Source organism: Serinus canaria, chromosome 2 (genome assembly GCF_022539315.1).
Source record: "Serinus canaria isolate serCan28SL12 chromosome 2, serCan2020, whole genome shotgun sequence".
Lineage (NCBI taxonomy): Eukaryota > Metazoa > Chordata > Aves > Passeriformes > Fringillidae > Serinus > Serinus canaria.
In genome coordinates this window covers 29,395,905-29,421,404 of record NC_066315.1, presented here as the reverse complement: position 1 = coordinate 29,421,404, position 25,500 = coordinate 29,395,905, and the positions used below count along the sequence as shown (strand labels likewise).

Sequence of the window (25,500 nt, the reverse complement as noted above, 5' to 3'; positions counted from 1 at the left end):
AGTTTAATCATCTGTTGATAGTAGACCTTTTGCAGAGAATGAAAGTTTATATTTAGCTAATCAGAACAATGAAGCTGAACTAAAAAAAAAAAAGGAACAGGAAGCAGAACTACTAATTGAAAGAGAATGAGCTTCAACATGTTTAGAGACATTTGAGACATTTCTCTGATTTCTGATATTTCCTTACAGATCAGTGTGATCTTAGGAATTCTATCTAATCTGTAGAAAATATGTAGAGATTAGTACTTTTTGGGACTACACAAAATTAGTGTATCATAGCCAACATTAACCACTCTTTGAATAGTAAGCAATTACATTTTCTTATGAGCCATTACAACATCTGCCTGCATAGGAGAGAACAGCTATATATAAACATAGCAATGACAAGATACAAAACAATAGTGTGTCAGAGAGAATCATTCACATACTTTCATGCTGAATTCTGGGAGGCAGATGTTCTTCCACTCCCCAAAAAAATCTTTGCAAGATGTCCATGGATTGGGTGGAGATGGAGAAAAGAGATAGTCTTCAAACTGTCCAACCTGGTCATTAGCGGAAGAAAAAGAAATCCTAAAATGGTTCTCCTCTAACAAACCCCTAGATATGTTCAGGGAAGAACAATCTTGCCAGACTAAGAAAGGAAGTTGGCTATTGTTAGGGCCATTGTAAAAGTATTTGCTCAAGTATTGTCTTTTCTGTATGTAAATAATAGGGAGTGTATTCCATGTGGATTTTGTAAACTTCTAAAGTACTTTTTGAAAGGGCACAACATTACTGGCATTCTTTTTCAAACATGTGTGAAGCATTCTGCTATCCTCTGTAGCAGGGAAGTGGAGTCAGCTGTAGCAGTTTAGCAATATTTTGGCATAGGTCAGGCAAAGTCCTTCGAGGCAAAATGTCTAGACTGATTTGGGGATTTTTCTGTGGCTTCATTCTTTGTTAAAAACATCAATATCTGTCAAATTATTATTGCCAGGAGCAAGAAGCGATTAGATGAACGGTAGTAGACAAATTGTTGACTAAAACATTGGCAACTTTGGGAGAAAGGGTCAGATTCAGAAAAAGGACTGAAGGATCAAGATATAAGTGAGACAAAATTTGGGCATTTAATTCTAGTGCTGGAATCCTGAAAAAACCACTGCTCATCCGCTTGCCATGACTAAAGATATCTGAATCTTCAAGGCACCTCAACCTTTATTTTTAACATTCACCAAACACGAAACTTTGTGTATATCAAGGCATATAAGTTGTCACAAAGGTTTACCAACTTAATATTTTATCTCCTGTAAGCATTCAGTTGGGGTTCATTTTTTTGTCTGATTCTCTTCCATCCTGAGTTAGTGGTATGGGTCAGAGCTGTTCATTTTTGTAGTGTTAAAGCTCTGAAAAAGAGATCACCATTTTTTGAAACATATTGCAAATAGTGCATAGAATATATATGTTTTCATAGAATATATATGTTTTTATATGTTTTATCGTAAGTTGTACTGTGTTCTTTCTTGGCCTTTGTCTTTTTAAAACAAGCATCAGGAATCTTTTACTAAGTGTATTGTGTTGTAAGGATGATCATTTATATTCAAAATTCATTCTTATTCAAATGGATTTTGCAGTTTCTGTATGCTTTTTGTGTGTAGTGGTGTGTGTGTGTGTGTGTGTGTGTAGGTTCACTTCCTTTTCCACATCCCCAGGCTCTGGTTACCCACTTTACTTTTATAGTTTATAGTTATATGTTCAGGTCTTATAAATATATGCCATGTAACACCGTTATTGTATTTGTCCTAATTCTGCATTCCAGTTTGTGTCTATAGGTATTCTTCCTTCTCATTAAAGGTATTCTGAAATACTGGATCAAGAAGTGATTTGTGAATTAGGCAAGAGCTCACTAGGCTAATAGTAATCTTGTAGTATGATTTGTATGAAGACAGTACTACAAACCAATGTTCTTTGTATGGAGTCTTAAAGGCGGCATACTTCCATCTGCCTATATAACAGGTAATTAGTTTTAGTGTAACTACTTACTTCTTTGGTCCAAATAAGCTGGATACTCAGCTGAATAGTTTTTTGAAATTCCAAGCCCTAGTTTTAATTATTGGTGTACTACTTGTATGAAGATGGCAAATGTCTGTGAAATTTCCAATGTACAATCTAAGCATAGGAAATAATCTCACAAAAAAGAAGCATTTCTGGTTTTTCATAGGTCATTAGAATTTTAGATATATTGGTTTGACAAGGAAATCTGTGTAGTTCTAAATGTTAGGTAATCTATTTCTTCTTACATGAGAAATTTCACATTATCAACAGCACCCTTTCATTGTTGTGGTCCATTTCAGCTTTGATTTTATGACTTGTTTTAGTCACATTTAAAAAAAAATTGTTTATTTGGAACTTCAATAGAACCTGAGTTCTGTTCCATTTAATGCACACTGAAAGCTGGTAATTTTTTTTCTTATTTTGATGCAAAATTGCTATGGTGCTAATTTTTTAATAAGTCAGCTTTGCAGGGGTTCTGCCTTTTGCCATTCGTTGCCAGGCTGATGCATGCAGACTGTTGTTCAACTACAGTGCTGTCAGCCTCACCTAAATGAATATCCTCATTTGTATAGTCTGCAGGTTGTAGCTCTGAGATATTTTCCAAAGAGATATGCTATTCCATTTAGCATCTTTTTTACCTGACAACTTTACCTTGAGGAGCAGGGAGGAATAAATAATTTTTCCTGTCCTTAAAGCCTACCAATTCTAAAGAATACTTTTCAGGTTAAATATGCTAAAAGAAATTTTGTTAGCAATGCTTTCTTTTATTCAAAAAGTGAAGCTAGATTGGTGGTCTGGAGAAAACTATGCTAGTTTAGATAGTTCTGTACTTGATTAGTTCTTTGGCACAATGGTAGAGCCAGGATATTGTCTGAATCCCCACCTTGACCTAATTAAATTCTGCCACAAGAATGTTTGGAGAGATTCTAATGCCTTGAACAAGGAAAAAAAAAAGGGTTTTTGCTAATGGGATAATTACTTCCATTTTATGTCACTCCTCATCCTGTAGGATCTCAAAGAACTTTGCAAATTCACATATTAGCTCTTGGAACTGTTTGCTGCAGGGGTGCAAAGCTTCCACTCCATGGGTGAAATTTGGCATCTCTATGGCAGTGAAAAGACATTTTGTCTTTGGAAGGTGTATGTAAAGAAGACACAATGCAAATATTCAAGTTGGAAGTTAGATTGGATTATGAGAATACTGTTGTGTTTCTGGCTTTACCTTGGTAAGTGTCCTGTATCCATGAGAATCACCAGTTTGGCACAGGCTCAGAAAATGCTGAATACTGAGTGAGGATCCTGGTACCCCATGTATGGGAGATCACCCACCTAAATTGTCATCTCCTGCTTGTTCTGAGAGTAACAAAGAGGACAAGGTAGTGGAGCTAGAGGTTTTAATCTCTTGTTATTGACGATTTTGGTGTATTGAAAGGCAAGGAAAAGGACTATTTACGATCCTGCATAATTCAAGAGGTGATTTTTCTGGTGTAAATTGTTCCAAGAACAATCTTATCTGTTAAAAATTTAAAATTTAAAAATGCATTTTATCTTGGCCTAAATTTGGCTCACCTTTGATTCCAACCTCAATTAAATTATCTGTTGGTTTCTTAATTTTATAATGTGATGTATTTAGAAATCTCTTTACTGGGAGAATGTGAACAGTTACGTCTTCAAATATTCTTAGAATAACCTAAATAATCTCTATTTTCTACATGAGGGCAAGATTTTTCTTGTCTTTGTCTTGTCCAAATAATTATTTCCCAAGTATTTTTCAAATTTACAAGATAATTTAAAAAGTAAACAATGAGTCCTAATACAGTGTTTTGACTACTACTCTTGTCACATAGATTATTGCCATTTTCTTATTTCTTCATGTTGTAACTAAAACATGGGTGTATATATTTAGTGTACTTGGAAGCAGCATAAATACCAAAATATTGCAATGAGCAGTCAGGAAGTATTCAGGGGTTTAATGGCAGATTGACAGGAAGTCATGGCATGTATGGAAAAGGCACTTGCAGTTACTGCACTGAAAGATTTTGGGATATAGATACAGATCTTACAAAAAAAGGCTTGCTTAATTCTGTTAGGGAGTAAATTGCTGTATCTTTGTTCTCCTCACTACTACTGCATCTGGATGTTTGTCACAACAGTTTTAATAATTAACTGCAGTAAAAATAGTTTCAGAGATGAGATAATCTGGTTTACGTTGGTCTCAGTGTTTCCTCATTCACGTTTCCTCCTTCTGTATGCTGCTTCTGCTGTCTCTCATTTAGCTGTGGCATATTGATGTAGGCTGAGTGTTTGCTGCAAATCCACTGTTGGATTCAGCAATTTTTGGTTTCAATGGTAATGAGCATGGCAAAAAAAAACCCTTATAAAATGTTATAAAAATAGGCCATTTCAGGTTCAGTGAGAGCTTGTGTCTACTTCTTTTCTTAACTCACTAAAATGTTCCTGATGATGAATGTTCATGATGTATTTTGGCATTTCAGCAGTGGAAACTTGGTTTTCCAGGATCTGGAAAAATCCTAAAGCTCTGCTATTGTTGATTAGTTATGCATTTTAAGGGCAAGTGTTCTGATATTGTTACTGATTGGATTTATATGGGAGAATAAAATGGAGATGCTGTTGAAAATGGAAAAAGTGCTAAAAATTACACAGTCAAGGGTTAGGGAAGTGAAAACACTGGCTCTACACAGGCTTTAAAGATACCTATGTAAAGGAGCATATCTGAAATTCTTCTTTCAGTTTGTGCATAAAAGAATATTGTTTTTTATCATTATAAACAAAAGAATTACAAAAATATAAGAAAATAACAGTCCTGTATTGAACCATTTTTATATCTGTGCTGGTTCTGTTGTATGGTTGCCAGTTCCCATATAAAGATACAGTAAATTAGTGTTCAAAGTATTGTATTGGAACAAGTAAGCATATGGACTATTAGTAAATACCAGGGAGACACTGACTGCATAGCTGCTCTTTTCTCTAACCTCTTATTCTATGTTTACACCTTGCATTTTAGGAAGTAGTAGTATTTTTCAAAATGTTTTCAAACAAATTTGAGGGGAAGAGGAAGAATTTGTTTAATGCTAAAATCTGTATCTCGTTCCACTCATAGCACTTTATTCAAACATCCACTCTTGGAAAACAAACAAAAAAAAACTACCCACAAAAAAGTGTCTCCAAAACTACCTATTAGAATGCCTTTGAATATTCAACAGTACAAAAGCATTTTTAAGTAACATATTTCCTTCTGTGTCATTTAAAGAGCTAAACTATTATGTTTTCTTTCTTCTGTGGAAATGTTTTGGGCCAATATTTCTAGCTGTTTCCATAATTTCAAATCTGTGGTCTGAAACTTAAACTATGTCTATTGTTTCACAAAGCTATGTGTACATGTCAAGTTCAGTTAACTGTACACTGTCAAACTTATGTTAAAAAGGCTTTCAATAAGAAAGAGACTTTAGAAAGAGTAAGAGTTTTAAACAGATTTTTGTATTGTTAATTGAATCTAGATGTACACTGAATTACATACAGAAGACTTAGAATGAGAATGGTTGTATACCTGGGTCAGTAAGAATTTTCTTCATAAATATGCAATATTTCTTGTAGAATCATAGAATATTCTGAGTTGGAAGGGACCATAAGGATAACTGAATCTAACTCCTGGCCCTGCAGAGGGCATCCCCAGTAGTCCCACCACCTAAGAGGATTATCGAAATGTTTCTTGAACTCTGCCAGGCTTGGTGCTCCCTCCCTCTGGATGAAGAACCACTTCCTACTATCCAAGCTAAACCTGCACTGATACAGCTTCAGGCGCTTCCCTTGGGTCTTGTCACTGATCACCACTGAGAAGAGAACAGTGCCTGCCCCTCTGCTTCCTCATATAAGGAAGTTGAAACTGCAGTGAAATCTCCTTTCAGTCTCCTCTTCTCCAGGCTGAACAGACCAAGTGACCTCAGCCCCTCCTCATACAGCTTTCCCTCAAGGCCCTTCAGCATCTTTGTTGCCCTCCTTTGGACACTTGTTCATAGTTTGGTGTCTTTTTGATATTGAGGTGCCCTAACACTGCCCCCAGCACTCGAGGTGAGGCTGCCCAGGTGCAGAGCAGAGCAGAACAATCCCTGCCCTTGGCGGGCTGGTGATGCTGTGCCTGATTCAGGACTTATTTTATAGGGGCTCTCTAATAATGCTTAATTTGTTAACTGAATTTCTTAGGGCAGTATAGAAGCTTTTGAGTTCTGCACTTTAAATACGGATTTAAAATTTCACATGTGAAGATGTTTAGCATGAGATGGTGTATAAACAGCTGGCCTTGTGCTGCTACTTCATTTCATTGTTCTCCTCTGACATCAGTGTATCAGACTTGGAGAACAGTACACTCTGACAATATGTTTAGGTTGAAACAATTACAGATAATTAGAGTGGTAAATGTCATTATATACAAGTGTTAGTGAAATATGTTTTTAATTATTACTTTGCTTTGTGTCATATTTCATCCCTCGAAGCAAGAAATACTCTCAAGATGCCTTAGCCCATTTATGGAAGTTCTCCACTCCCTACTAATCATCTGTGATTAATACTTTGCTAAAAAGTTGGAATTGCTTAGTTTTGTCCCAGTTGCATTAATTACCCATATATTTTAAAATGTTGTATTTCAAGTAAAGTCTTTCACAGCTGAATTTATTTCTGAGATTTTCTCTTCCATTCTGAAGAAAAAATAAAAATACATGGGTTTTTTTAATCTGTATGTGGTTCACATTAGTGGAAAATTTTTTGTGTTCTACCAGAAAATTTTACTTTAAAACAAAATGAAAGAAGGAAACATTTTGTTAATAAATATTTGGAATTGAAAGTTACTAGGTCATTTCTGGTTTTACTGGCGCTTTATCTCTGTACTTCTTTACTTCAGGAATCACTGCATTTTTATGTAGTTTGGAGACAGAATTCCCTATTCCTTTGTCTTCTTTATTGACCTTTTTTGTATCCTGTTTATTTAAATTTCTTCTTAATATAAAAATGTTCCAAAGGGTTTTTTTGAAATCCTTTCCTTTTTAAGTTTCTCTATGTTCTTTTGTCCATTTTGTTTGTAACTCAAGCTAAAAACTGTAAAGAACAATAACATTTAAAGTACCTTTCTAACTTGGCTGGCAAACTAAAATGTCAGAATTCACTGATTTAAATAATATAAAAGTGATAGCTATGTTTTTTTCTAGGATGTTTGTGTGTATGAGTATTGCAATTCAGATGTTTAATGCCAATGAATTCTTTGAATTTCACTGATACATTATAAAACAAGAATAGAAGCTAAAAATTTTCTTCATCTGTTTTAATAAACATCTTCAGGAAGATAATAAAAAGAATGACAGGTTGTATTGCAGTGCTCTCTTTTGGTTCTTTAATCCACTGAAATTTTTATGTGCTTGACAATTTTGGTTTCTCGAATCCTGAAATTACTGAGCAAAGTATTATTGAAACATGAATTTGTAGATATGTGGTTAAATTTGACACAGTGGAATTGTTTGTATAGGAAAGCTTATGTATTGCAGAGCTAATTCTCATTCTATAGGGACCTCACTGGCATCTTGTTTGAGGTTGATTGAGGTGATAGCAACCTAAGTGCATTAATAAGATACTTCACAGAAGCTTTTACTGAAAACTCTTGAAGGAAATTTAAAGATTTGGGATAAGAGAAAGAACTTACTAGAGTAGATTATTTGTCGGAAGATAAGAAACAAGGTCAAATGCATGACCAGTTTTCATTGCAGTAAATCACCACTGGAGTTTCATGATGGTCTGTACTGAGAACTCTGCAGTTATTTTGTTCATAACCAATTTGAAACAGGAAGTGGAGGTGTGCCTTTTTTTCTGCATAGTAGTGATGAGGGCTAACTGAGAAGGTTTGTAGAAGTATATTATGGTAAAACTCATAGGTAAGAGTAGATAAATGGAGGGCAAAAGGGTTGATCAAAGTTTTAAAGTAGTTTCCACACATTAAATGACTGAATAGATATTGATCTCTTTATCTGTGGAAAGATGTGAGAAAGAAGAGATGTGGTGGAATATTTTGAAGAGTTGAGAAGGTGGTTTTTCTGTCAGAATAACAGAGCATGTGATGAAAAGAGTGATGAATGAGATACTCCCTGCTGCAATTGCTAAAAAATACTGCTATTCAAAAAATAATTGGGTAAATTTAGTTTTCCTGTAATTCACTGAGTGCTGTTAAGGCAGTTGCTTCTGGTTCAGTGTGTCCCTCAGGGACTTTTTATTACAGGGATTTCTGAAGCCAGAATAATAGCTTTATATGAGGAAAAGGGAGCATTCTGGGAAAGTAAGAACATATTATTGCCTTGTTCTTTCTTACTTATTGTTGACAACTCTGAAATAGAGGCTGGATAGTGGGCTAGCCAGCCTGTGATCTTCTCAAATGCCTCCTTTTTTAAATAAAAGATGTTATCTTAAGTTATCCTTATTACATGGAATTTGTGTTTCTGGATGGACTGTAATTTAGCAATATGAAAATAGAGTAGAACTTTCTTATCCTGGGCTAATTCATCTTGAGGTAGTCCTGACTGATACGGTCTCAGTTCCTGCTTTTCTACCCATGTTTTGGCTCAGAATATTCTTCTCCCTTCTCAGTTTTTCCTTAATGAGGTCCTTATAATCAGTATCAATAGGAAGCCAAACTGCTTGGGAAGGGTGTGTCAAGAGAATTATCTAGATGACTAAAAGGTAGATAAACCTTTTTCTGGTGTGGGTTTTTTTTTTGCTTTTTTAGTTTGGTTTTTTTTTTTTTTTTTTAAATCAGTAAGGCTCATGTAGCAGCATGGGACTGCTATTTTCTGTGCAGATAACTGGAGAAAAAGATAGAGGGAGTCACATAAGGAATATGGAGGTTCTTAGTTACTAAGTTACCATCCCTTTTTTGATGCTGCAATAACCAAGACAGCACTTGAAGAGTCGTGTTTCTACATCCATGAAGTTGTACCCATATTCTAAAGGTTTGTCACTGGAAGGTCAGTGGTGTCTTTTAGAGGCCTCTCTCAACTCCATCAAGAATTTTTTTATACATGTAGCTTCTCATTCATTTATTTAACCATGTAAAGGTTTAGCAGGGTACTTGCAGCACCTAACTGAATTAATCTGGGCTTATAAAGTGTTTATTTGCTTCTATAGGACTTTGCTGAATAGCCACAATTTGGCATAAGCTTCTTGGAATGGTTTTATTTCTGATCCATGCTGAACCTATGTGCCTAATACAGATGTATTACTGTGGATAGGATGTTGAGATGTAAGGTTTCATTAATAAAAGAAAATGTGTTATTGCTTAGAAGTATCTAAGACTAATTTAGTATATTTTTTCTTTTTCTTTTTAAATTACTACAGTGTACAGACTATGACCTGGATTATGGAACTGAATGTTTGCATCTGGCTCTGAAATACTGCAAAACAAATGCCAAACTTGTTGAAGGAACAGCTGACCTCTGGAAGGTAAAGACAATAACTATATAAATACTGTGTGTGTATATATATAATTTAAAATTAATAAAGTTAATTCTGATGTGTTTTCAATTGTAATTTAGGCTTTTCTATTTCATTTTTCAGAATTGGTTTTGTCTGGGCTCTTTTTAGAGCTCATTATTGTAGAGAGACTTTGGCAGGTGCTACTTGGGATAATCAATGAAGATAGCTTTTTCCTGTAAATAGGAAAAACATCTAGGTATTTGAATGACCTGAGAATCTGTAAATCTGTAATCTCCAAGACTAAGAATTTTCTTTTATGAAAGGAGCTTTCTCATGCTATGTCTGTATATTTTGTCTATTTTCCTCTACTTTTCCTGGAAGACATCACATTTTTTTTCTCATTACAAAAAAAATTACATTACATTCAGTAACACTGTAATATTTAAGACCTCTTAAAAAAAATCTTTTAAATTTTTTTCAACATAATTTACCTTGTCTGGTAATCTGATAGGTTCCTGATGAATGACAATGCAGCTGTGTGTACATGATGCCAAAGCATATGTCCCTTCTACTTCAGAGTATTGCATATCATTGATTTGGATGGTGGGACATTATTCATTTTTAGTAGCTGTTGCATCAAGCAGTTTTAAACTTTTTTATATTTTATTTTATTTATTTTATTTTATTCATTACCACATTGAAGGAGCTGGAAGCAGCTCAAATCACTGCATCTGTCTTTGACAGTAAATTTCTTCCAATGAGACATTATTTCTAAAAGTATAACCATAAATCTTCAAATCTTTCATAAAAAAGAAAGGCAATTTCCTGAATCTGCACTGCAAGTTTCCTGTGCAGTTTAGCAGCAAAATTTACTTGTGCATTGGTTGCATACAGAACTTCTTTTGATATCTTGTTGGGGATATATAGTCTTTCTGAAACAGCATATGGTCTGTTTTCCTATTTAGTCTTCTGAGGGACAGATTATGTCATGCATATTTACATTACACAATTTTTGGGATGGTTTCATTATATGCATTGCAAAGAATGGTACTTATGTGAAGGGTAGCAAAATACACCACTAATGCTCATTTAGCTCTTTGGAGTGTTCATCTGGTTCTTTGTTATCTGTAGATACCACTGGTGTCCAGCAGATAAATGTAGCTTAGAATGACAGAATAATTTAAAGTCTGAATGAAATAGATAGATGTCATCTGGTTCTACACCTTGCTGAAAGTGGGGCCAGGTTAGTTATGTTAGGCAGTGCAGGGCCTTGTCCTGTTAAGTTTTTAGTATCTCATAAAAGGGAGATTTCACAGGCTCTCTGGGGAAGACAATTCTAATGAGAATCATCTTGTATGGGCACTTTTTTCATAATATTTCATCAACATTTTCCTTAATCCCTCTTGCACTGGGAAAGGAAGAAAGGCTAACAGAAAGCTCTGCAAGAAAAGTAAAATTTATTCTTTACCATGGCCATTAATTAACCCTTCCCCACCTCCCATCTTCTGTAATTTGGGCTGAACGAGCCGGGTTCTCTCACACCATCTTAGCAGGCTTCCTCCTGTTCCTCCTTGTGCTCTACTGGGGAACCCAAAGCTAAAAGCAGTACTCTGGGGTGTTCTTTGAAGGGCCAAATACAGGGGAATAATCCCTATATTACCTGTAATAAGTACTGCTTCTGTACTGATACAGTCCTGTTGGATTCCTTTTCTCCACTGCTCCCCACTGCTGACTCATGCTCAGCTTGTCTAGAAACTCATTGTCTCTAAAGCTGTTTTCTGTATTTCAGCATCAGCATGGACTGCTGCTGCCCAGGGTAGTTCTGTCCCAGATGCAGGATTCTGTGTGTATGTTTGTTATAGACCACAAAGTTTCTCTCAGCTCTTTTATCCAGGCTTTCAGGATCCTTCTAAGTTACTGTTGGACCCTTGAGCATATCGAATGGATACTTGTTCATTTGTTATCATTTACTAGTTTTCTGAGGGTGTTTCTCCTTTCTCAGGTTGTAAATAAAGATATTAGTATTGTGCCCAGTATCAGGCCCACAAGGTATAGTCCCTAGTTTCATTTGGACTTGAACTTGTGCACATCTCTGTTATAAAAGGGGCTTGTTGAAGTGTCAGTATCACCTCCAACACTGTTTATGAAAAAGTTAAACATCCTAAACATGCTGTAAACTTTATAGCATGTGGGATCCATTGCAGTAGCACTGGACTTTAAAGAGGCCTGTAAACATTTGGAAAATGATAACATGTGGGTAGGGAAGTCCTCTCCCTATGCAGGAAAGGGCAACAGAGACATTGTGTGATAAACTGACTGCAACCCCCATTTCCCATTTCCATGTGCCACTGGAGGGGAGGAGATGGGGAAAATTGGGACTAAAGTTGAGCCTGGGAAAAAGGGAAGGGTGGTGTGAAGAAGTTTTAATATCTAGTTTTATTTCTCATTATCCTATTCTGATTTGATTGGTAATAAATCAAACTAAATTAAAATAATTTCCCTGAGTTGAGTCTGATTTGTATGATCTCTCCCTGCCAGTATCTTGTCCCATGAGCCTTTTGTTATATTTTCTCTCCCCTATCCACTTGAAGAGGGGAATGACTGAACAGTTTTGGTGGGCACTTGGTATTCATCCAAGGTCACCCCAGCACAATCTCAGTGTTGACAGTGTTGTGCAGAGTGTGACAGTAGCAAGAGCACCCATTTATGTGCAGGCACTGTGCTGCAGGCAGTGCAGAGCAGTGAATATTTCACATGAACACAAAGATGCTGGTGCCAGGCTATTGAAATACCTTCTCACAGCCTGTGCCCTGTCAAATTTTGTAGCTAAAAGTTGTTGATGTCTTCTGTGGCTTGTAAAGACTTTAAAAGTGGAAGGCATAAAAATGACAAGGTCTGTAAAATATTACATTGTTTCTGCAGGAAATACTCACTTCAGTTTAGAGCCTACAGAGCAATACAGCTCCTTCTTGAATATCACCTGGTGTTGGTCACTCTGTACCAAGGTGTTTGGCAGGTGACCTAGAGCAGTACCATTAAAGAACAGTCATGCTCAGTCTGCAGTTTCATGAAATGCAGAAGAATACAATTTTCTCAAGGGTCCTTCCTTACAAAATGCTTTGGAACTATTGTTGTTACTAATCAGCTCTCAGAAACACAATTTTCTTTCCTTAACTGTCATAATACTATAATTTGTAATATATTGTTGTTATTTTCTGCTAGGTTTTTTAATGCTTAGCTAAATGAAATTTCACATGCCAAGGACTGATATTCTCTCAATGGCTCCAGTCTTATATTTTCAACACAAGGCAAAGAAATGTTCCATCCAGATAAACAAGAACTGAAATAAATAATCAGTTCAGTTGAGGTTTCAGAGGATGCCTAGCAGAAGGACTGAGTCAATTAACAGTTTGAGTAGTAAAAACCGATTTTGTCCTATGTGGACCTTGAATCTTTAAAGAGCAAATCAGATTTTGTAAGAATTCAGTTTATGCATGAGGTGTGCAACCTACATAACATTAAATGACTCAAAGCTGTGGGAGAATGTTGTGTGTGTTTATATATTATCTTCCTGTATTAACACTAATTATTCTACCTGAGCACTTGTACATTAGGAAAAGTAACATTTCAAAGTCATTGTTGGAGCTAAATCAGGAGATAGTTTTTTTTTCATTTTCTGGGAACAGATTACAAAATTAAAATCATTATTTGTAGTGAAAGCAACCAAGTTATTCAAATTACTTCAGTGTTGTAAATAAGTTCTATTTTAAAGATAGTTATTATATAGCTAATTATAAGATATTTGGTATCAGGATGGCAAAAAAAAAAAAAGAAACATAAAGTCTCTATCAAGAACACATTTTCAGTTTCTCTGTGTTTGATACCTTGGAAGTAAAAATTACTTTGACTATACTAAATAGTCTAAAAACTAACTAACAGAATGTGTTTGTTGTACTCTAATGTGTGTGTGTGTGTGTGTGTGTGTGTGTATTGTAGATAAAAAATTCAGTATAATAGCACTTTTTAAAAATTGAGACAGATTTATAGACAATGTTGACAGAGTGAAAATTCCTCACTATTTTTAAAAAACAACAGATTATTTTCTAATCCTACAAAAATACCCCATACAAAGGAGCTCTGTACGATGTAGTTCAAGAGGGGAAAAACTTCATTAAAGTGAAATGCAGTACATTTGTGTGTGTGTGTGATCATAACCTTGTATTTATTGTGTAAAGAGTTATATTTTTGCATTTAATGTACATTTTTTTTTAAAGTCTGAACCATCCATCCAACTAAATCAGTTTGAAGAAGACTTTTAAACATCACAGGGAAGTAATTTTGGGGAATAACTTCTAAAACAACATCTTCTTAGATAGTGAAAACTAGTAGTCTGAGAATTACCAAAAAAAAGCAAACAAGAAAACAAACTCATCTGCTGATTTTTGAGGCTTTATTAAGGTATAATAGATTGTTAAGTAGAGATATTTAATAAGTAAGACTGTTCTGCCTTTGCTATAAGCAGGTTATGTTTTCATGTTTTGTTAATGTAAGGTATTTGTGTTGAGTTTTAATATTTGGCCTAGTGATATTCTAGATTGCAGCAAATAACATTCTGAAAATCTTGGATCACTGGATGTTCAAGAGGAAAAAATGAAAATTAATGTTTTCACATGAAAAATGAGAATTTGAGTAATTTGGAGCCCATGAGTTTGATATTGATCAAAAAAATAAAAGGGTGCTCTGCTACAGGCAAAACTTGATCAATAAAGAGTCATGGGATTAAAGTAATTAATGTCAGCCAACATGGAATTTATTTATTTTGTGAAATTGACTTCAAGACTTTATTACAAGACTGTAATATTGGCTGATAAAGATGGTAGTGCTGATACAACATACGACTGGCAGAAGTTTGACTTGTTGCTACATGACGTCTTAATTAAAAGTAGGATGACTGTAATTGTACTAGTTCTTATTAAATAGATGAAGAATTAGATAATTGATATATTTCAAAAGATAATTCTCACCAGTTTCTGCAGAAACTGTTATTGTCTCTAAGGTGTTTACCAGTTGTCTGATAAAGTTTACAGACAAAGATTTAAGGATCTGTAAATAAAAATATAATTGATGAGCAGTAACTTATTTATAAGGATTACTTAGAAAACCTTTTCAACAAAGAGTATGCATTTCATTGCAGCTACATATAAAGAACTGATTTTAAAAACAAATGAAGTATAGGTCATATTTAGTGGATTGTTCTTAAAAGGCAGTGACTTTTAAGAAATGTGGTGTAGGCATCCCAGAGGATAGGAGGCTTACACTTTGTGTGGGCAAAATACTGTATGTCAGAGAAAGAAAAATATGAAATTAGAAAAGAGATGTTCTAGTATTACAAGTGCATCTAGAATGCTATGGAGAAATCTGGGCTCAAGCTCTGTGCAACTGTTATAAATAGGGAACATTCATGGAATTGAATTTAATATCTTAGTCAAATTGAAAGAGGTGTAGAGAAACTCTCCCTTCTTGACTGGTAAGGGATGGTTGCAGATGGTATCTGGAAGGGTTTTTCTGTGAACTCTGCAATTTTCATGAAACTTACAGGAGCTTGCATCTGAAATTATCTTATAGGATCAAAGATTTTGAAAGAATTACAAGTGAAGCATGTAATATGGCCTTTGTTGATTTATTTCTCTAGAAAACAATCCATTTACTGATGTCTGTCTCAGAATTTCAGAAGAGAATTTTAAAAGGTTTATTCTTTAGTTTTTATTCTCCTGTATTGTTTTCTTGAATACTGCATCTACCATTTTTTTTAGATCAGATTGTTTACAAATATTTTTGCACCTCAGACCATAAATGTTAGGGTGTGAGACCATTTCTAACAGACTTTAGTCTTGTTTGTCGATAGATTTTGAGATTATAATCTGTTTCACTTTACTGAAAGTTCAGCATAAAGGCCCTCTAGAATCTGGTGAATAGAAACTTTGCAGCAAAATCAGTCACACAGTTGCTCACTCTATCCTTAAATCTAATTTCAAGACATTGATTCTTCCCAACACTAAGTTGAAATGTAAATGTCGTTGAAATGTAAATGTCCCAACACTAAGCTGAAATGTAAATGTCTGTATGTGAAGTCAGACTCCTAAGATATATCAGGGTGGATTAATTCTCTGGCTGCTCCTCTTGCAGGACAAACTGTAGGGAAGTAAGTTAGTTTTTCATTTTAAAAGAATAGAATGTATTGGGGAAATCATGAGATGTTATTCATCTGTGTCTGACTATAATACAGAGCTTAATTTATGAGATTGAAAGGAAAGTGTTTACAAGAATCCTTAAGTTAAAATCAAGTAATCACTTACTTGGAGACTAAGATGCTGGTACTGTTAGTGGTGTCCCACTGAAAGATTTTTCTTGCAGGACTAAAGCTTTTGGAATCCTGTTCAGTTCATTTCAAAAAGAAAGAAAAAATGTATTCAGATTCAAAAGTATTCGGAAAGTCCACTAAAATTTTATCTAGCATAAAATGAATTTACAGTAAAAACAAATACAAATATTTAATACTCATGTCAGTCCAAGTCACTGCTTGTCATTGTGAAGACATTGCTAGCAAAGACTGTTAATGTCCTGGGTAGATGCTGACTTTAATTCTCTGTTATTTTATTTGCAAAGCCTATTATTGCAACTGTCAGCCATCATGAGGTTATAAAGACAGTTATGAAGGGTGTTTTTGCAAGTACCAAGTAAATAGTCAGCATCTTATTGTCCATCTAACTTGATCTGATTAATGTCTTCAAGAAGAATTTGATGTTTATTAATCCTCTGAAAGCTCCCACTGTTTACTTGTAGTCTAACTGACTCCCACTGGTTAATTGGACTCTCATTAACAGTAATGGTATTGCACTACTGAAGGATTGCACCTATATTAGTAAAAGCAATAACTAGGTTTCTCCATGGCTGTCAATTTTATGTTCCCAAGTCCTGTTAGAAATTAATCTATTTGCAGTAAAATTAGAGTAGAATGGATGTGTAAAAATATAGTTGCATTATCATGTTTCCATGATTTTTCAAAGGATTGAAAATACTTTTAGATTTCAAATGAGTTCTAAGCAGATCTAAGTGTTTGCAAAAGGGGGTTTCTCAAGCAGTTTCTGCAACTTCTGTTCTCATAAATTGCCAGTGATATTTTACCAAAATTAAGAAATTGACACTATCACTTGTTTATGGTGTTTAAAATGTAAAGAATTGCCTTCAGGGCATTGTTTTATTGGTTTTACATTCCTGTGTTATATCTAACAAGGCTTGTCTGTCCTTTAGGTGACCTACAAGCGGGATCTGTATGCAGCTGAATCAATCATTAAGGGTACGTGTTTGTCCTTGTGACTGTCAGTTTGCATATTCCTGATTCTAATTAAGAACTTTGTGTGTGCTAGTTTGAAATGTCTTTAAGAAAAGTTATATGATGGATAAAATGTGCTTAGGCAAGTTGTTTTAGCTTGTTTACTGGAATCTTTCTATTAGGCGTATTTATCTTTATTTACTTCTCTCAGAATACAGAACCTTATAAAAAGCTATATATATTACAGTCAAATAGAGATTAATTTTGAAGGGCCTTGTAAGGAATAAAAAATTTTTTTTCTTTCATTTGCAGGTCAATTCTGAATATGTTTTGTCTTTCTATTCTTCATAGTAGAGTGAAAATGAAATATTAATTCTTTAGGGCTCTTCACTGTTTTACATACAGGCAGTTTTTGCCTACATGGATATAGCAGTTATGTGATATTGAAATATTTCATTAATTTATGAATATTTTGTTGAACAATTTGTTAACCGTTTTTTTTTTTTTCCTGGGGCAGTGGTTCCATACCAGTTTAACATTAAGACTGGATTTAGCCTTTATGCAGGTGGACTCTCTCTAAAAACAATGTAGGAAGGAAGAATTCTCAAATAGTGTATAATGAACTTGTTACTGTAAACTGATAGGCAGTGATTCAGGGGACCCTTGCCTGACTCCTTGTTGAGAACTGAGGGATAAAACCCCAGAAACTGATAAAGAGAAATGAACTTCCCTTTGGATTAAAAATTCCTTTTCAGAGAAAATAATGCAGTTCCTATTTAAGGAAATCAGAGGAAAACCTGTGTGCTATTGAGGCACAGAGAGTGACTGTCTAGTTGTTCAGTCTCATTATTACAGTGGGCGAATATTTCATATTAGATGCATTGTTATAACTGCTTAACTGAATTTTTCAGGCACAAATCAAAAAGAACTGGCAAGCCTGGAAATTTCTGGTTCTGATAAGCAATGGATTCCAGTGAAGATGGAGCCAGACTCTTCCTCAGTGGTCAAAAAATTACAAACTTGGAACAAAACTAACCTTTATCCAAATGAATTTCCATGCTCCTGTGTTTACAAGGGCTTCAATAATCTTATAGTTCTTTAAAGGAGATTAATTGTTACATTAGTTTTTTATATATATATATACACACATATGTCATGTTACCACCTTTTTTTTCCCTTAAAGCCAGTACAGTCTTTTTCAGCCAATGCTTATAGTAAAAAGCTTGTGTAGCTTAAAGTAAAAATGAAGACCTTCATGGTAGTCAATCAGGCTAATCCCTTTACTTATCTAATGTCCCTTTGCTGTGGCAGCATGTAATATATCTGCTTCAGTTACCACAGCAGTCTTATTCTGGTGGTCTCTATGACAATCTGTACTTTAAGATTGTTGAAGTTTAGATTTGCTTCTTGCTGCATTGCCTGAGTTCAGGAAGCAGAAGCTGTACGTGTTCTTTGTTCGTTATGCAAGTAGTATAATGAATCCTTCATAGCAAATTAGCACACTGCATAACAGAGTTATCTTACATCATTAATTATCTTTAATGGGGTTTTGAATTGGCACTGTTAGTCCTCCAAGACAGCAGTTTGAAAGGTGTGCTTTATCTATTCTGTGCCCTTCAAAAGGCTTAAGATCTTAGACCTTCAGGTGACTATAGCATGAATTATTTTGGTAGTGGACAGTTGAACCATGTAAATGAATATTTGGCAGATGATTTATGCACAGTTCATTCCACACTTAAAGCATATTTAAGGGGAGAATATACTTTTGTCCTTTGGAGCATCATCCTGATGTACCCCTCTATGGCATCATTTTGTCTTATGGTTGTTAGTTTTACAGAAGAAATCTTATTAGCTGTGTTCTGCTGTGTTGTGCTGCATCTATGGGAAACCTTCCAGGACAGGTCACCTTAGAGAATGACAACCATCCCACAAGCCTAGCATGCTCAGTTAGACCTTTCCCAGAAGCTGGGTAATTGGCTATATCACAGTGTCTGCTTTTCTTGAGAGTTCAGAACCCACTATATGGTGCTATATTGTAGAATCATGGAATCATAGAATGGGCTGGGTTGGAAAAGACCTTAAAGACTATCTAGTTTCAAGCCCATGGCCATCAACGGGGCACCTTTCACTAGACTGGGCTGCTCAGAACCCCATCCAACCTGGCATTGAACTCTTCTAGGAAGGGGGCATCCACAATATCTCTGGTCAATCTGTTCCAGTGCCTGACTAGCCTCACAGTAAAGAATTTCTTCCTAATATCCAATCTGAATCTAATCTAGTTTGAAGCCATTCCCACCTGCCCTATCACTACATGCTCTTGTGTAAGTGATGTGCTCTTGCTTATCACTTCTTGTGTCATGTAGAGTGCCTCAGGGGGAAGTCCTACATGACCATCAAGTTGCAAGATACCAGCTCTCTAAATGCTGCCTTCCATGCTGTCAAGGTCCTCTAGAGATGTCCCAGAAGCTGAATGCATGGGCTGGGAGGGTGCTGGGTACTAAGGGCTCTGACCTCACACTGCTCCTCACTGCTGTTTCAGTCTTCACAGCTGATTTGTCTATTATTAAGTTAGCTGTTTACTGTGCTGGATACACATTTTATCTCTGGATGAGTTCAGTAGTGATGAAGAACTTCTGAGTGTACACATTTAATTTTGTGACTACAATTCCAAATTTTATGTCATCTGCAGTTTATTAGTGATCAAAACTTTTGGTTTTCTTCAGGAATTCAACAAATTCTCCCTTGCTAAACTTGGCTCAGGTGGAAGTAAGAAAAACATACATCCCTACATGGATTTGTTTTACCTTAGATGGTATATGCATGCATATCATTCTCATTCAAGGCAACACAAAGAAACATTTTACTGATGTAAATAGACTAATGAGTTATTTTTCTTTTGAGACTGTTTTCTTAAAACATTTTTTTTTAGTTTCCCAACTTCCTCAATTCTCTTTTATAACTTTTGTAAGAAGCAAATTTAATGCTTTTCTTTAGTTTAGCAGGTATTAACTTGTAGAGTATGCAGACAAGGTAGTACACGCCTATTTTTAATAGTCTTGAAGTAAGAAAACATTGTCTTACAATAAGGGTGACTCATCTAGAAATGTATTTAAGATCAGGTTAATACAAAACATCCTAAAAAAATTCCATTAGGATTACTGCCCTCGAGGTAGATAACTTTGAACTCTAGTTCCAACATGTAAACTTTAAATGGTGCTTCTCAGAAGTTTGTTACTTACAGTTTGACTCTCTGTCCTCCTCCTTCTTGTTTTTCTTTTCTCAAGGGCCTTACTTTATAAATTACTTTTTCACAAGAGCATGCATTTGCAGATTGGATAATTTGCCCTCACATGTGGCTGAAGAAGTATCTGTTGATGCAGATAAAATGATGATTTTTTGCAAGTGCCGAGAAAGATATTGTAATGCCTTCAAACTGTTTATAGCTGTTGGGAGCTACATATTATGACTTGTGTTCTGTGAAGAAACCATGTGACTGTTTATAAAAATAAAAATGGAGATAAGCCTTGTTTAGCAAAGGACAGAGATCTTATCTGCATTTTAATGAGCATGCTCATGAACAAATGGCTGTTCTCAGCTCTGAGCCAAAGAAACAGACTGGCAGGTGAGGAATACTCCTTGGAATTGCTACTGTCAGGTGAAAATAACCCACTTTTCTTGCCTTCCACCACAAAATGTTCCTTTCAATATTGGTAGGATCAGTGTCAAGTTTGATTTTTAGTTTTTGTGGCTACAGAGACATGGGAAATGGGTAAACAACAACAAAAAATTGTTAGATATTTTTGGTTACCTATATTATTCAAATAACAATTTCAACATTCTGTTGAGAGTGAATGAATGCTTGGCAGTATTTATTTGATTTTTTTTATGTTTACAGTAGTGGCATCTAGTACAAAGATGTTTGTAAAGATGCCAGAGGAAACCCTACTGAATTTCCAGACCATTCAAGCTATGTAGAAAGTTCAAATGGGATTCTGATAAATTAATCTACTACTTGGAATTCACTGCAAACTTCAAAAGCATTTCAATGATTAGGATGTGCTTCCAAAATAATCAGAATTGTAATAGCAGACTAAGAGTGGTGTGGTACAAGCATGTTTCCAAAAACAAGTGTATGTACGCACATATATTTGTGCAATTAAGAGAAAAAATTTATGTCTGTAGGCTATAACCTATTTTCCATTCAGATGCATTTTTTTTCTTATGGTATTAATTCTCTAGGATATGATATTTATTATCTTTATTCAAACAAAGTATTATTTTAATTGCTGCTTGTTTGTGGCATGCTCTTCAAGGTAAACTTCTAAGTCTTCCATTAGAGTACACTTAATACATCATCTAACTACAGTAGTTCCATAAACATGAACACATTTTAATTTATAATTGGGTATGATCCTAGGATAAAGACTGTGGCAGGTGTTGCTGCATGATAATGTGATCTAAAGCTTTCAGCATATCAAAGGAGGGTGTGAAGAAATTGAAAATTAGGTTTTCTGATATAGAAAAAAATAGGTTGGATGGAATAAATTCTGAAATCTTGTATCTAATTTAGCTTTAATGAAGAAAAATCCTGATAGGGAAATTTAATGTTTAAATTTGACAAATTTAAAGTGCTAAGTTTAAAGTTGTATTTTTGATTTAATGCAAAAAATATTCTCTGAGTGTATGTTAAAAGTGCTGGGAGGGATCAAATGTGATCCATGTGAATAGGAAACACTATTCCATTATCAGGTACAGCTGGAATGAAGCTGGCAGTAAATGTGTGATGTGTGTTGGCAGGAGGAAATTTCCAGGGAAACAGTAAGCTTAAATAAGTAGAGGAAGCCAAAGCAAGGTAGAGAGTTTGATATGTAATGTAATAGTGAGAAAACAACTAAAAAAGTGTTGGGCAGATGGAGAAAAAGAAATTATGGCAGAAAGTAGTTAAGTAGAACCGTGGTTGATTGTGGGAGGACAGAAGGAAACACATAAACTCAACCAAGGGAAGTTCCATCTTGATTAAAGGAATAAGCTCTTTCACCCTTGACAGACAATCAAGCAGTGAACAGGTTGCCTGGAGAGGTTGCATGGCAGAGCAGTAAGGGGCTGAGTGACCAGGCCTGACCTCATGGGTGATCCTGCTTTGAGAAGGAGTTTAAATGAGGGACCTCCTGAAGTCCCTTCCAGCCTCAGTTATCCAGGGGTCTCATGGGAAACAAAATGTTTTTAGCTGAGTGTTAAGTCTTTGTGACATAGCCATGTCATGGCTTTCCAGAATGGCTATTTCATTCACCCAAACAGAATTCTGAAAACCAGAAATGAAATGCTGCACACAGTCAGTTTTACTGGCCGGCAGCAAAGCTCATGGAATCCCTGGAGTTACGAGCCAGCACTCCAGCTATGCTCTCTGGGCTCAGCGTGACTATGCTGAGTGACAGAGCTCCATCAGCTTAGCAGAAGTGGGACACAGGAAGTTCTGGGGAGGAAAGCTCCACTCAGTCTTCCTTCCACAAAGCAGCAAAGGTGCAGGCTAAATTAACATTTTTCTTTTTTTTTTTTGACCGCTTGAAATAGTTTGGATTCAAATGACAGTTGAGTTTCAAACCTCAACTAGAACGGAACTGTTGCTTTACTATGATGATTTTATAAAAGATGATTTCCCAGACTTCCTTTACTCATTTCTTTGATCATTTAAAAACATGCAGCATCTTTTCAATGTGTGTATTATCATTACTTTAAGATTCTCCTACTTTATTAACATACTTTCCCCTTGTAATGTTTTGTTTCTTCTCTGGATAAAAAATCCAGTTTTCCACACTCCATTGTTTTTTTCTCTCTTCTTTATTAAACTCAGCCTGCAAATCTTCATTGCTTTTTTGTATTTTCCTCTCCTTTCTCATTTATATTACAGGAAATTAGAGATCTAAGAGGGCTGGAAAGAGTAGTGAGATGGGTATTTATAGCTGCAGCCTTTGAGCAGTCTTTTGTGTGAATACTTCTGGCACTTGCTGTTGATTACAGACTTCTTTTTAAAAAGAACTGTTTGAGCCTAAGTTATGGTGCCTTTTTGGATTCCACAGCCTTCTTCCACATGTGGATTTTTGTAATAGCTCCAATCTGACCTTCTTCATTAAATTACTTAGTTCAATAGAGTCTGAGTTCTTGAAATCTGATATGCTAGTCTGGTTTATTATGTATATCTATTTTGTATCTGCATTTTGTGTACAGTACTAAATTCAAGTGGCTCTTGCTCTGATTTCAATCTACCCATTAGTTTCTTTCTGCTGATAAGAAATTAATTCAATATGGTTTCCCATTTTTCAGACTGTAAAGTTATTCTCTATTAAGTAGAAGCCAACTGTGATGCATGTTCAGTGTATTTTTTTTTGCCCAGTGAATCTGTGGGAAGATAATTTCTCCCACAGTTGTGGTATCCTCTGATTTCCAATCCTGTGAGAACTGGCCATGCATTTTTTTAATTGTCACTTCCATCTGGTTGTGATGGTTTATAAGCAGATGTTTATTGCTCTCTCCTTTTCTTCCTCCCTCCTCTTCTTGCTAACCTAATACAAACTCAGTTGCTACCAGTATTTTTGTTGTCACATTATAAATATTGGACGTAATAAATATTCATTATTCAAAAAATCATTCTAATTATCTTTTGGTATTCTCAGTGGCTAAATCACTTTTCCTGATCACAGAGAATTGCTTAAAAATCACAAGTAACTTTTCAATAATGTTAACTCTACAGCAGATTTAAAATTAAATTTCAGGTCTTTATGTCTATTTTTATATGGAAGTCTGTGAGTTTACAATAGAAAGTGAGAAGTGTTTCTGCACTTCTGAGGTTATGCATCTGATTGAACTTATTGTGTGGTATGTAATTATAGAAATAACTTTCCACATGTAACAAATACATATTGTTTATAACCAGACTTGTTTGAAGACCAGTTAGCCCATATTTTTATAATTTTTCTTGTCTTTCACTCCTAATTTATTTTGCGGTGGTGTTTGGTATATTTCTGCCTCTGGAGTTTCATTGAAGTCTGCTTTAAAAATAATTAGATTTTACATGTATGAAATTTCTAGTTACTCATGGAATGGCTATCCCAAAAGCATTGGGAATGTTGTGTTTTGTTCTGTGTGTTAATTCAGCATCTGAAGGATAAAGGCCTGAAATAGACTTGAGAGTTTCAGACTTGAATTTTGATTTGTTGGCTTAAAGAAAGGAAAATGTTCTCTGAATCTAAAACCTGAAATCAACGATAAGAGAAAGTGCTAATTTTTCTGAAATAGTGGCTCAGTGGAACAAATCAGGCAATAACTTGAAACTGTTGTTCCTGGTAGCAACAAAATACTGTATTTTGCCCCACCAGTAAAAGATCTAGGAAGTTGCCCAAGCCAACATCTTTGTCACAACTTTGCAACTTCTTTGCTATTGAGGGTAACAGTTATATCTGCTGTCTCCCTAAACAGTATCATTAATACATTTTTTGGCAACTTTTTAGTATATATTGTTGAGCATAGGATTTATGTTATGGCCTAGGTTTTTTTTTCTCCCCCTCCCCCCCCTTATTTACTCAATATTACTGACACTTCATTTAGTTATCTGTTGAAATGATAAGAGGGATGAAATTTTCAAAAAGCTTTCTTGGTTGTCTTTTAGTGTCGATGTGGACCTGAACAAATATCTTTTAATAAATTTAAATGGGCTTTGGGGGCAGGCCTAATGTAATGGTTTAATGTTGTGCAAAATAATATAAAACATAATTTGAATTTTGAGATGTATATTATATAAATTACATAGGTACATTAGTACCTTGTAACCTTTAAATTTCTAGCTGTTGAAAATATTCTGTCAAGAAACAACAATATGTGGATTGAAGGTAATGTTTAGCAGATTAGTATTATGGATTAATTTATTATTGCATGAAATCTAAGGTTTTTTTCTTGCTCGCAGACAACCTATCACAACAAGTTTGTGTTATCACCAATGTGAAGGAAACTCTTGCACAAGTAGGTTTTCTCCTTCCCGAATCTCTGAAAAGCCAAATAAAAGTAAGTATAAATCTATGGCTCTCAACTGTCTGATTAATTTAGTGTTTCTGGTTGTCACTACTCCTAAGAAATGGTCTTAATAATGTGAAAACAGAAACTGAGACTTCCTGTGTCACTGTAGTATTTATCACAAGGGATTAACATCCGGTGTGGAAGTTACCAAGAAAGAAGCATCTTCTTCCCAGTTGTGCTGTAGGGGGGGATCTTAGAGATCCACTTAAAATGTCCATATTAGATTAGAGGAGAAATTGAATGCAGACAACAGAGAGGCAATTTTTTTTAGATTTTATGAATTCAGTAAGCCCAAATTGTTACAAATATGTTGCAGAGGAAATGCTTTTGTTACTTTGAAGTCTGACTTGGAGTATGAACCAGTTAGAGTAGGTTGTTTTCCTGCAGAGCTGTGAATACAAAATTGAATAAATCAGCCTTTTTTGTAGAGCAATAGGGGTACATTTCCCTCATAGGAGTCTTTGCTTTAGGATATTGATGGAATGTTCTACTGGCATTTAACTATCTTTTCCTTTTTCATTATTCTTTCTAATAGAGCTATCATATTTCTATTTTCCAAAAGTGATTAACATTTGGTAATTGCTTAGACTGGTGTTGGGGTG

At 35.1% G+C, this 25,500-nt stretch overlaps 1 protein-coding gene across 2 annotated transcripts in view; it reads left to right on the top strand.

Annotated features, from left to right (window-relative positions):
* Positions 1-25,500, top strand: part of CRPPA (CDP-L-ribitol pyrophosphorylase A) — a 107,635-nt gene that overhangs the window by 30,253 nt on the left and 51,882 nt on the right. For both annotated transcript variants that reach the window (XM_030237949.2, XM_030237962.2), the window contains 3 exons: positions 9,421-9,525; positions 16,810-16,855; positions 24,789-24,886. In XM_030237949.2, the coding sequence (XP_030093809.2) occupies positions 9,421-9,525; positions 16,810-16,855; positions 24,789-24,886 (249 nt within the window). The remainder of the gene's footprint in view (positions 1-9,420; positions 9,526-16,809; positions 16,856-24,788; positions 24,887-25,500) is intronic.